Source organism: Neomonachus schauinslandi, chromosome 7 (genome assembly GCF_002201575.2).
Source record: "Neomonachus schauinslandi chromosome 7, ASM220157v2, whole genome shotgun sequence".
Taxonomy (NCBI): domain Eukaryota; kingdom Metazoa; phylum Chordata; class Mammalia; order Carnivora; family Phocidae; genus Neomonachus; species Neomonachus schauinslandi.
The window spans coordinates 54,120,059-54,132,636 of NC_058409.1; the positions used below are offsets into that span (position 1 = coordinate 54,120,059).

Here is a 12,578-nt window from a genome sequence, read left to right on the forward strand (position 1 = left end):
ATCCTTTCAGTGAAAGGTTAAAATGGGTGACTTTCTTGTGATTTTGTATACTTCTTTAAAACACTGTTATCCTCTTGGTAAGAAAATGATTACCCCAGAAAGAAATTTCACCATTTTTAAATGTACAGTTCATTGGCATTAAGTACATTCACATTGTTGAGCAACTATGGCCACCATCCATCTCCAGAACTTTTCCATCTTCCCAAACTGAAACTCTGTACTCATTAAACACTAACTCCCCATTCTCCCATCCCCACAGTTCCTCGTAACCACCACTCTACTTTCTGTCTCTATGAACTTTACTATTCTAGTATCTCATATTGAAATCATCTTTTAAAAATCATATTTAATTGTTGCTTACTAATCCAGCATTTGGATATACCATAATTTATCAAATGAGTCTTCTAGTGAAACATGCAACTTCCTTTCAGTTTTTCACTGTTAAAAATAACACTGCAGGGCGCCTGGGTGGCTCAGTTGGTTAAGTGATTGCCTTCAGCTCAGGTCGTGATCCCAGGGTCCTGGGATCGAGTCCCACATCGGGCTCCCGGCTCAGCGGGAAGCCTGCTTCTCCCTCTCCCACTCCCCCTGCTTGTGTTCCTGCTCTCGCTGTCTCTGTCTCTGTCAAATAAATAAATAAAATCTTTAAAAAAAAAAAAATAACACTGCAGTGAATGTCCCCTGTACCTATGTAACAATATGATCTTGGGGCGCCTGGGTGGCTCAGTCGTTAAGCATCTGCCTTCGGCTCAGGTTATGATCTCAGGGTCCTGGGATCGAGCCCTGGGTTGGGCTCCCTGCTCAGTGGGGAGCCTGCTTCTCCCTCTGCACCTGCCCCCTGCTCGTGCTCTCTCTCTCTCCTTGTCTCTCTCTCTCTCAAATGAATAAATACAATATTAAAAAAAAATAAAATAAAATAAAAATGTGATCTTAATCTATTTTCCCTTATGCCCATATAGGACACCTCTGCATTCCCTGTGTCTTTTCATTATGTAAGTTTTTTCCCCCCTCCTTAATGTGTTTAGATTACATTTTTGAAATTTCTCGTGGCAGAGGCAGCAGACTCCTTTGCATGTTGCTGCTGATCTTGGCAATGTGGAACTGGTGGAAACCTTGCTGAAGGCAGGCTGTGACCTGAAGATTGTTGATAAGGTAAGTTCATGGCCTTCACTGTGTTCAGCAGAGATGGTTGTGAAGAACTTCTGTTGGCTGTAAGCCTTAGCATACCCCTTGTGAGATGGACACACACTGGAGAAACCTTTTGTCCTGGCAATCAGTAAAACATCCTGATTTTGATTGAGGTATGTAGGTAAGATATTTTACTCTGAATAATAAAATATGTATTTCTTTTTTTTTTTTTAAGATTTTATTTATTTATTTGAGAGAGAGAGCATGAGAGACAGAGAGCATGAGAGGGAGGAGGGTCAGAGGGAGAAGCAGACTCCCTGCCGAGCAGGGAGCCCGACGCAGGACTCGATCCCGGGACTCCAGGATCATGACCTGAGCCAAAGGCAGTCGCTTAACCGACTGAGCCACCCAGGCGCCCCTAAAATATGTATTTCTTAAAAATTAAAATTATTTACTAATTTGGGAAAGATGATAGATTCATGTGGTCCAAAAATTAAAAAACATAATCAGTAAAGGTTTTACAGTAAAAATGTCCCACCCACCCCTGACCCTAGTTGTCCGGTCACACACTACTCTTGCCACACGGATCTATTGTCATCAGTTTCTTAGTGCTTTCCCGTTTCTTTATGCATAAACAAGCAAACATAAATATATTATACTCTTACCATATTCCTCCATCCTTTTTACATTGTGGTGATGTACTTCTCCATATTGTCCTGCATTTAGCTTTTCTCCTTTAAGTATATAAAGTGGAAACTGTTCCATATTAGTACAAGGAGAGTTTCTTCATTCTTTATATAGCTGCACAAGAGACTGTGGCATGGACATATCATAATTTGTTTAGTTCTCAGCCGATGGGCATTTGAATTGTTCCTTAGCTTTTGCTGTTATAAGCAGAGCTGCAATGAACAAACATCCACGTCTAAAGTTGCTCTTACTTAAAAATTCTTTAATTGTAAAATACATATAACATAAAATTTATCTTAAAATCTTTTTTAAAAAATGGTTATTTATTTACTTGTCAGAGAGAGACAGAGCACAAGCAGGGAGAGAGACAGGCCGAGGGAGAAGCAGGCCTCCCGCAGAGTAGGGAGCCCGATGCGGGGCTCGATCCCAGGACCCCGGGACCATGACCTGAGCCAAAGGCAGACGCTTAACTGACTGAGCCACCCAGGCGTCCCTCATCTTTACCATTTTTAAGTGTACAGTTCAGTAGTGTTAAGTCTGTTAACACTGTTACGCAACCAATCTCCAGAACTTTTTCATCTTGGCAAACTGAAACTCTGAACAGCAACTACCCATTTCCTCCTCCTTTCCCAGTCCCTGGCAACCACCACTCTATTTTCTGTTTCCACGAATTTGACTATTCTGGGTACCTCATAAATAGAATCGTACTGTGTTTGTCATTTTGTGACTGGCTTATTTCATGTAGCATAATGTCCTCAAGGTTTATCCGTGTTGTAGCGTGTGTCAGAATATCCTTCCTTTTTAAGGACGAATGGTATTCCACCGTGTGTAGACCACATTTTGTTTATCCTTGCATCTGTGGACAGACGTTGGGTTGCTTCCACCTTTTGGGCATTGTGTAGACTTGTTTTTTTGTTAAAGATTTTATTTATTTATTTGACAGAGAGAGACATAGCGAGAGAGGGAACACAAGCAGGGGGAGGGTCAGAGGGAGAAGCAGACTCCCCGCCAAGCAGGGAGCCTGATGTGGGACTCGATCCCGGGACTCCAGGATCATGACCTGAGCCGAAGGCAGTCGCTTAACCGACTGAGCCACCCAGGCGCCCTGTGTAGACTTGTTTTTAAAGAAAGACAACTTTGTTTCAAGTGACGTAGTAAGGTGGGCTCCATCACAGGAGGGTAGCGGGGCCGCTGTCCACTAGGTTCCAGCTTACTGAAAAGCGTAAACACAGGAGACCAAGGTGTGGCAGTCCTGTCAGGTGCTCACCCATGTGCACCTTATTTCAATCCTCACATCTGTTCTGTGAGGTGGGCAAAATTATCCCAGTTTCCAAGAGATTTCAGTGATGTCAAGGGTCACACGCACAGTAAGACGCAGAGCCAGGCTTCAAAGCCAGGCTGCTTGTTGGTTGTCCAGCGCTTTCCCACAGCTCTGAGCAGGGCTGACTACTTCTGCAACTTGCAGTTTTTCCCTTTCTTGTCTTCACCCACACTCTTCATCAGCTCAGCACATCCTTAATTCCTAGTGCAAGCGAGGTTCACCCTCCGTACTCTTTCAGAATCTCACATTTTACATTTGTGGGACTTGAAGGATTGATGTGTTATTTTACTTTTCTCTAGAGGTCAGTTTTTTAAAGTTATCATAAAAAGTAGTACAAGCCCACTGTGGACAATCTGGAAAACACAGAGAAGCATAAGGAAGGAAAATGCAACCACCCATAACTCTGCATGTGGGTGGAATTACACCGCTTCCGCCATTGTGGCTTGTTACTGCCCCTTAAGATTTGGCGTTAGTAGTCACAGTTCACATTCATATTTTCCCGTGCTTTCTCTTCCTACTTGATTCCACTTTCTCATTAATACTTAACCCCTCTGGGGCAGTCTTGTAGGTGAAGAGCCCGTAGCATTGGGAAGGGAATTCATGCTGGGCCCCCAGTGCTAGTGGACTGGATGTCCTGGCAAATGCCGTCAGTGCTGTAACTTGACTCACAATTTGATTTTCCCATTTTTCCCTTCTCCTCCTCCCTTTCTTCTCTGGGCCTGGCACATGATTGGCCCCCAACACCTAATTAGTTAAGTAATAAAAACTACCTTTTCTACTCACTCCCACCATTTTTACCAAGGATAAATGGCTGTAAGAGTGCATCAGAGTGGGTTGGGAAAAAGGAGCCAGGGTTTGGTGTGAATATGACTTTCCCAGAAACCTGCTCTCTCGGTCGGAGGTGTCACCAAGCTCCTGGAGGGCTTCCCCCACTTCAGCGGCAGGATTACTTGGGTTTCCACTCCCTGGGAAGGTTTTCCTGGGAACTCGAGAACGCTGGCTGAAGCTGAATGCTAATCACGGTGACTCAGATGGCTTCTTAAGCCAGAATTCAGGCCGCATGCAATGAAGGACTTGCTAACTGCCTGCAGAGCACAGTTCTTCCTAATTCATTACTGTCTCCTTTGACTAGAAACTGGTTAACTGTCAGCCCTACCCTCTGGCCCACCTGGGTCTTAGCACCGCCACTAACAGCCAGATCATTTGGGTTGGTGGGAGTTGTACTTGCTCAGCCATGTGAGAGAATTACTGGGATAAACTGCTAGATCCCTAAGCATAGAGACATGTGTTGCTAAGAACTTTTTGTGGGATTATTTCTGACATTCATTTTGATTACCTTCAGGATCCCTGGGCAAATTTTTAATGTGCCATTTAAAAAATAATGAAAAACACCATCTTTTGCTCAGGAAAAGAAATGTATAGATGTGCAGATTGTACACTGCCTAAAATCTAGGGGACATTACTTGTAAAGCTGTGTGCTGTAGTTTTCAGCTATATCGATCTTTTTTTTTTTTTTTTAAGATTTTATTTATTTATTTGACAGAGAGAGACACAGCGAGAGAGGGAACACAAGCAGGGGGAGTGGGAGAGGGAGAAGCAGGCTCCCTGCAGAGCAGGGAGCCCGATGCAGGACTCGATCCCAGGACCCTGGGATCATGACCTGAGCTGAAGGCAGTCGCTTAACCAACTGAGCCACCTAGGCGCCCTCAGCTATATCGATCTTGACAAAGGTGTGCCTTTTGTAATTTGTATAAGATACCAGATGGGATCCCAGGCCACTCATGCCCAAAATTATGTCTAGAATATCCTTTATTGCTCATTCCATTTGGTTAAGTTTCCTATTCCTCACCCTTGGTTAGAGGCAGTATAATAGAAAAAAATTCTAGATAGGAGTCCAGTGAGCTGAATTCTGTACTATGAATTAGAAGTTTTGTCATGGATATTACTATTCTTAATGAGAACCAGCATTTTCTGTCTTATTATCTACTCTCCACAACACATGGCTTCAACTTCTTGGTCTAAGATGGCTGTTGAAGCTCCTGCCATCACGCTAGCACTCCACTCAGGAGGAGGAAGAAAGGAAGGAGAATAACATCCTTCCTGTCTTTACAATTACTTCCCAAAAATAAATCACTTCCATTTATATACCAAAACTTAGGTCACATATCCAAGTGCAAGGGAGGCTAGGAAATGTTTGGAGTGGCCAAGTGCCTAGCTAAAATCGGGAGGTCTTTTCCCATAGAAGAAGGAAAAGGCTATTGGGGGAAGGAAGCATGGCACACTGACTAAAGTCTCAGCTACAGGTAGAGTCAGCCCTGAGTAGAAAAATGTGTGATCAGATTATTTATTTGCCGAGAACTCCCCAGTGCAGTGAGCCAGGGAGACCCCCCCACCCAGGGGTCTTGGAGAAATGTCTGGATTCTCATTGATAGAGCATGTGTAAAATATCATCTGTTGATGGTCAGTCCCTAAGCCCAAATCTTTTCCCCTGCCCTGTTGACACAGCGCCTGACACTACCAATACCTAGCATCTCTTGAATAATTACCATGTGCCATGCACAGTCCTAAGGGCTTGATACGAATTATCACATTTACACCTCACCACTACACCATGGGGTAGTCTTTGAGACCTGGAGGAGCTAAGGACTGGCCCAAGTTCCCAAGTGCAAGGAAGCAGTAGGATCAGGATTTGAATGCAGGTCCCCCTGTTCCAAACTGGAGCTCCTAAACACTAGGCCATACTGCCTGACACTTTCATTTTTACCTTTTAGCAAGGGAAGACTGCCCTGGCTGTGGCCTCCAGGAGCAACCACAGCCTTGCTGTGGACATGATCATTAAAGCAGAGAGATACTATGCCTGGAAAGAGGTAAGGAAGCATGATTCCAGCTCAGCAGTGGGCTCTTCTGCAACCACCATCTTCTTATGGGCAGTGTGGGGTTTGTGTAGTTTTTTTTTCTGCTCTAATGGGCAGGGTCTTGGTCAAATTATAACTGTCCCTTTGGCCTGTGCTGCTCCATTCATGGAATGAATAGCTGCTGCTTCCTCCCTCCCTCTCCTTTGCCAGCATCAGTAGTCAGAACTGAGGTGTGTAGAGCTCACTGGGCTAAGCAGGCTGGGCCGTGTCAGCTCTAACTGACTTGCCCCGCATAGCTGCCTCCCATGTTGTGCCCTCTGTCATGGAGTCTCTGGCTCTGGTACCTTCTGGAAGTTCTCAAACCCAAAGTTCTCATCATTCTTTTTTTTAAATGTTATGTTAATCCCCATACATTACATCATTAGTTTTTGATGTAGTGTTCCATGATTCATTGTTTGTGCGTAACACCCAGTGCTCCATGCAGAACGTGCCCTCTTTAATACCCATCACCAGACTAACCCATCCCCCCACCCTCCTCCCCTCTAGAACCCTCAGGACGAACCAAAGTTCTCATCATTCTAATGAGTGATAAAGAAGTTTATGTTCATGGCTCTGCTGTTTTCAACACACTGTGGTGCTGGCTGCTACTCAAGTATCCTGTGATAGTCACAAAAACCTTATTCATCTTGAGAACACAGAAAACTTGCCTCCAAGACATTCTCTCCACCTTCTTTGATTATTACTTCCTCTGATAGCTGCCACACATACAGCTTCACAACAGAATGCCCTTCCCTCCAACATCGAAATCTAAGCCCTCAGGCAGGATTTGCATTATCTGGCACCACCCTCAGTTTCTACTTTGGGTTGTTGCCATCCTAGGCTGAATGGCCCCCCTAGTCCAGTAGGTTGGTGCCAGAATTCAGGTCCTAACCCTCAGGTGTTTACCCCTGAGGAGCCTCAGGCCTGGTTTGTGGTCTCATTTGCCAATCCTGAGGAATTTCCCTTAAATCCTTAAGGCAAAATGCATTGATCTGCCTCCTTCTTGCTCACAATCCTATTTAATTAGCTCTGCAGTCCTGATATATATATCTGGATGATATGACATATATGTCATTTGAAGTCCACACCATCCTCCTCAAACGTTTCTTGTCTGTAAAACAAAACAACATTTTTATGACCATTAAAGTTCTCTCTCCTCCTCCTAGTTGATTTTTGTTCCTCCTGCCCCTTTCATTCTCTTCCTCTTGGCCTTAGCTTCATTCTCATTTTCTTAGATCATCACCGTATTTGATTGAAGGTAACCTTCCCAACTTCCACCTTTTCTCTTGCTTTTTAAGTGACTATTTTCACGTTTTCTTTGAAAATAGAAATATTCATTGGTTCTATTTTTAATGTCTGCTAGCATTTTTAGATTCTTTTTCCTAGGGGAGAATAAATTACTTTTCCGCCAAATGACTAAGCCCTTTTTCCCAACAAATCTTTGAGATGTGAGAGTTAGATAAACTTTGGGAATCCTATACAATATATAAATGTATGAAGGAGACCCTCAGAAATGTGAGAGTTGTTAACCTTGGTGACCATGGGGACCGACATCTGGAGTGGGAGGAAGGCTTGTTTTTTAATATATATTCTTAAATGTTTTTAACCAAATATATTATTTTATTTCAAAGATTTATTCATTTATTTTAAAGAGAGAGCATGTGGAGGGGAGGGGCAGAGGGACAGGAAGAGAGAAACCCAAGCCGACTCTGAGCTGAGGGCAACTCAGTCCCAGGACCCTGAGATCACCACCTGAGTTGAAACCAAGAGTTGGCCGCTTAACCGACTGTGCCACGCAGGCGCCCCTATTTATTACTTAAAGTTCACTTTGTTCATTAAACAATTATATCTTTTTTTTTTAACCAAATGCATTTATTATTTCAAATTCTCTTTATTTAACAAGTTTATATCCTGGCCTAATATAAAATGATTCCTAATAAAGAACATTAAAGAGAGGATTGAAATTTCCTCTCTTATATCCATCATTAAATCCAGTGGTTAAGAAGCAAATGGGAGGCTTCCTAAAATCTGGCTTATGCTATTTTAATTTCCACCAGTTTTGGCATACAAACTATTGTCTGCTTTGGCAGACAAACTATTAATGCTTCCATGAACTGTTGAAAAAGACCTGGGCTTTCCAAATCCATGACCCTTTCCTCTGGAAGCCTGAAGGACCACCCAGCCCAATCCTGGAATGCAGAGCATGTGTGTTTCTCAAAGAAATAAAAATGCTGTGGTGCAAAGGTTAATGCATTTTGCAGTTCTTCCATCTTGTGGTGTTTCAGGTTTTGTTCTTGTTGGAATCCTCATTGTTTCAGGAGAGGGAATGAAGAGAAAAGGAAAAAGTAAAGTGGCCACGGCTCCCAAGTTTGTGGGATCCCTCACCCTCAGCCTTTCCTCTTTCAGGACTCCCTGGGAGTTAGGCACTGCAGGAGTAAAGCTAAGGTTGGGACAGGGAAGACCCTGCCTGCATTTTACAACCTCTGAAACAGTTACGGGTAATTTATATCTCCCATTCCTAGTCCAACTTCTTTTCACAAGGTCCAGATACTAGAGAAAATACTGGCCCGTCCCCTTGGGCATGCTTCCCAGGATGTTATAGACCTTCCGAGGAGATTGCAGATGCTATGAAAGACAAAGGCTGCTCAGTGATGGGGGCGGAGGCGCAAGCCCCACCACGTTCTTCTCAGGTTTTGACAACCAGGTACCCATATCATTTTAGTCCACTTCCTGCCCCAGCATGGACTCCTGTCTTGCTGTTCAGATTATCTTTCATTAAGATTCACTTTTAATTAAGTGAAAGACAAAAATAGGAGTTACCATATATAAAAAAGGAGAATAGATAGTAAGTCCCAATCCTCTTGGGCTGTGTGTCCTGTGTGTCCTTAACTGATCTGCAACCTCCTGAAGGAGGATGATCTGGAGGCCTGACAGCATGTACAACAGGTGCAGCTCTAGGAAACCATGACACCTGCTTTCACTTTGAGATTTTTCTCCAGTTTCTTTGGCTGGATTCTGCAGAAGGGACAAAAGGAACCTTTGAAAACTGAGAAAACAAGATATCAGTCCAGGCAAAGGGCATTTGGACTAAGCCTGGCTGCAGTGACTTAAAACAAAATTATATCGACCCCTGTCCTCTCCATTCTTTTGGCCCCCAGAGTTAGGCTTCTACTTTGCTCTCCTCACACCAGAGAGCAGGATGAGTGGAGGCACCAGCTTTGGGGTCTTTCTAAGAGTCTATCCAATCTGGACCTCTCTGAATCTTTGATATGAGAAAATCAAACACGCACAAGAACAGGGGATATTAGTTGAAAGTAAGGCCTTCAAAGATGAATTTATTGTTGTGACATTTCCTTAGCTAAGGCACCCCCTCTGTTTTCTTTTGGGCGAGTAAATAAATATCAGCAAGCTGGGATAGAAGCATGTAACATGGCAAAACCCCTCACATTTCCTGTGTCAGACAGATAGTACTCAAGCTTTTTATTTCAGACATTTGTCTCCATCTTGAATGACAAAAAGTGATCCAGTTACAGATAATTCTGAAAACGTAAGTCTTGGTTACCATCTTAACCTGTTATATCTGAAAAATTGTATACATACCCTGAAATAAGGCAATAAGCAGAAAATGTCTGAAATCGTCTGATGTAGTTACCTTTAATTTAGGTGAGAGCATCAGGGACCCATCAACCGGCTTTACTTTGACATTCAAGCAAGATCACAGTTTGGAGACCAGACATATTCGCAGTCTCCTCTGGAACCTGGCTTACCATCAGCTAAAGGCCAATGAGTGGCAGAAGCTGGCCCGTTCATGGAACTTTACAGGTGACCAGATCAGAGCCATTGAGGAGCAGTGGTCAGGTAAGCATGGCCTAGATGATGTGGACAGGAAGGAGCAGTTGTTCTTCCTGGTGGCAGATCTTCCAAGTAAGTGGTTGGTGCTCACAACAAGCAGCAGACTACAAGGGCCCAGGAACTGGGACAGTTAGCTTAAGACCACAAAGATGACTGAGAACTTTGCAAACCATGAACATTCATGGACTCTGCAATTAACCGAAGTTTGCAAAGGATAATTACTTTTTATTGAGCCATACTGAAAAGTTGGCATTTAGCCTTTAAGGAAATGAAGGTTCCCAAATGAATAGGCACTAAGGAAGCAAGGACTTAACAGTTGGCTTGTCCCTGGGAAACCAACCTCTTCTAGTGTTCCTTGAGATTGTCTTGGGGTGAAAAGGTTCATTCTCTAACAAAAGGCTCACTGTTTAGGGCTTCTACTCCAGGAGGAATCCCTTCAGCCACATCTGGGTATAGAGTTCTTGCAGGATGCAGCCTTGGGTGAGACCAGCTGTCCCATGAGAGATGTGGGAGACAGACTCAGGGCTCTCCCGAGTAGAAGATCCCAAGCCATGGAATCAATTCAGCCAGACTCCAGCTGTCAGAATTAGTGAGGTCAGGTCAGCTGGAGTCATTAGTTTTGCTTTTTTATGATTTGACCAAAACTTAGGAAATAAAGTTTGTTTGGCATTAATCAGCTAATTAGACAAGGAAGCAGACACTTTTCTTGGGAAAACATTCTATTCAGAGCACTTTCCTTACATGGATATTATGAGATGTGACCAAGTCCCATGCTCAGCAGTTGATTTGCGTTATTGATTGCTGGGACTGTAGATGGCAAAACCACAGACCATGAATACGTGCTATTTACACCACATAAAAGTAAATCATGGCACTTTCTATTGCTAATTCTACAGCTACATTATGGAAGATAATGCATTGAAAATGTTGAATATTGACTATAGTTTCTGAAAAGATTTCTTTTTTACTGTTAAGTATTCTCCTTTGTCACTAATTAGGCATATGACATTCTGTGAAGTTTTTAGGAAAATTTAGTTGCCTTCTGGAAATCCCTCTTGACCTAAAGAAATGATTAGAAAATATACTGTATCTTTTTTTTTTTTTAAAGATTTTATTTATTTATTTGAGAGCGAGAGAGAGAGAGAATGAGAGAGAGAACACGAGAGGGGGTAAGGTCAGAGGGAGAAGCAGACTCTCCGCCGAGCAGGGAGCCCGATGCGGGACTCGATCCCGGGACTCCAGGATCATGACCTGAGCCGAAGGCAGTCGCTTAACCAACTGAGCCACCCAGGCGCCCGAAAATATACTGTATCTTCAGAGTAACTGCCAGCAGGATAAAGGGGACTTAAAGTGTTTTAGTCAAACAACGTGGAGTGCCTAGAATGCGTTTAGCTCTACCAGGCGAGGGATGAACTGCTCTATAAGCCAAGGTGCACACTTGGTGGAATTTATAATCTAGGTGGCATGATAACAGCAACATTCACAATCCAAATACAATCCAGCGTAATGGTACTAGCACTAAGGAGTTTGTGGGCTTTTAAGCAAAGGAGGGACACGATGATGGTGGTACTGAAGAAGAATTAGTTTGGCAAGGGCAAGATCAGGAAAGGAACAGGATTCACCTAGGAGTACATTCTTTATGGGTACAGTTCCCTCCCCCTGAAACACCTGCTTCTTTAACAGTCTGTCCAGCAAGCTTCCTCCCCGGAGCTCAGACCCTCCTTTTGTGGCATCTGCCTGTTCCCACACACACTGGCTAGAGCTAGGAGCCTGGTCTGTGTTTGTGACTGTGAACTCCTGTTGCGAGAGACACATCTCAGTGCTTCCCCCCAACATCTCTCAGGGGTTAGGTATCCAGTGAATAATCCTGGCCCAGGGGATGCATACTTCCACCAGAAGCTGGAGTAGCATGATGGTACACGTTTGCTGCTCATAGTGTGGTTAACAGACAGCAACACCAGCATCTGGGTGCTCATTAGAAGTGCAGATCCTAGCCCGAGGCAGACTGCATGAGACTCTCCATTGTAACAGGATCCCCCGTTGAAATATGCACTTTGAGTGTGAGAAATGGTGGTGCATAGCAGTGCCAACTGAACGTTGAAGGAGAGCTCTGCATCTCAGACTGTTCCTTACTGTTGGGCAGGGACTCAGCTGCTTCATGTCTTATCTGCTCCTTTGGTCTGTGTCAAGCACAGTAGGTGCAAGGTAAGTGCTGGAGAGAATCCAAACTCTGGTCACCCTAAAGAAGTTCCAGTGAGGGGAACTGGAAGGGCTTTCATCCACTGGGCTTTTTATCTAACAGCCATCAGAAGAGGAATGAGTTGCAACCACAGTCATACAGAAAATTCAGTGAGAACTAAGATCACAACAAAAAGAGACATCAGCATGTAGGGTTTCGCCTCTGACTGTATGTACTTGGCACAGGAAAGGGAAGTTTCCGTGATCACGGCCACAGGGCTCTGCTCATCTGGCTGCATGGGACCCTGATGACCCAGGCCACTCCGGTCAAGCAGCTGTATGAAGAGCTGGTATGCGCAGGTTTCCCAGAACTAGCTGGTGAGTTAGTTTTCAAGACAGAAGCTCTTTCTCCCTTAAAATGGTCGGGGGACAGTCAGCAGAAACAATACTCTCCATTAACAGTGGCAATCCCAGTCTGATGAGCGCAGTGGCTCATAAAGAATAAGCAGCTCCTCTGG

General features: G+C 44.0%; 1 protein-coding gene across 1 annotated transcript in view; it reads left to right on the forward strand.

Annotated features, from left to right (window-relative positions):
• Positions 1 to 12,578, forward strand: part of ANKDD1B (ankyrin repeat and death domain containing 1B) — a 67,374-nt gene that overhangs the window by 53,845 nt on the left and 951 nt on the right. The window contains exons 10-14 of the mRNA XM_021697693.1: positions 1,054 to 1,152; positions 5,908 to 6,003; positions 8,701 to 8,720; positions 9,707 to 9,888; positions 12,307 to 12,438. Of these exons, the coding sequence (XP_021553368.1) occupies positions 1,054 to 1,152; positions 5,908 to 6,003; positions 8,701 to 8,720; positions 9,707 to 9,888; positions 12,307 to 12,438 (529 nt within the window). The remainder of the gene's footprint in view (positions 1 to 1,053; positions 1,153 to 5,907; positions 6,004 to 8,700; positions 8,721 to 9,706; positions 9,889 to 12,306; positions 12,439 to 12,578) is intronic.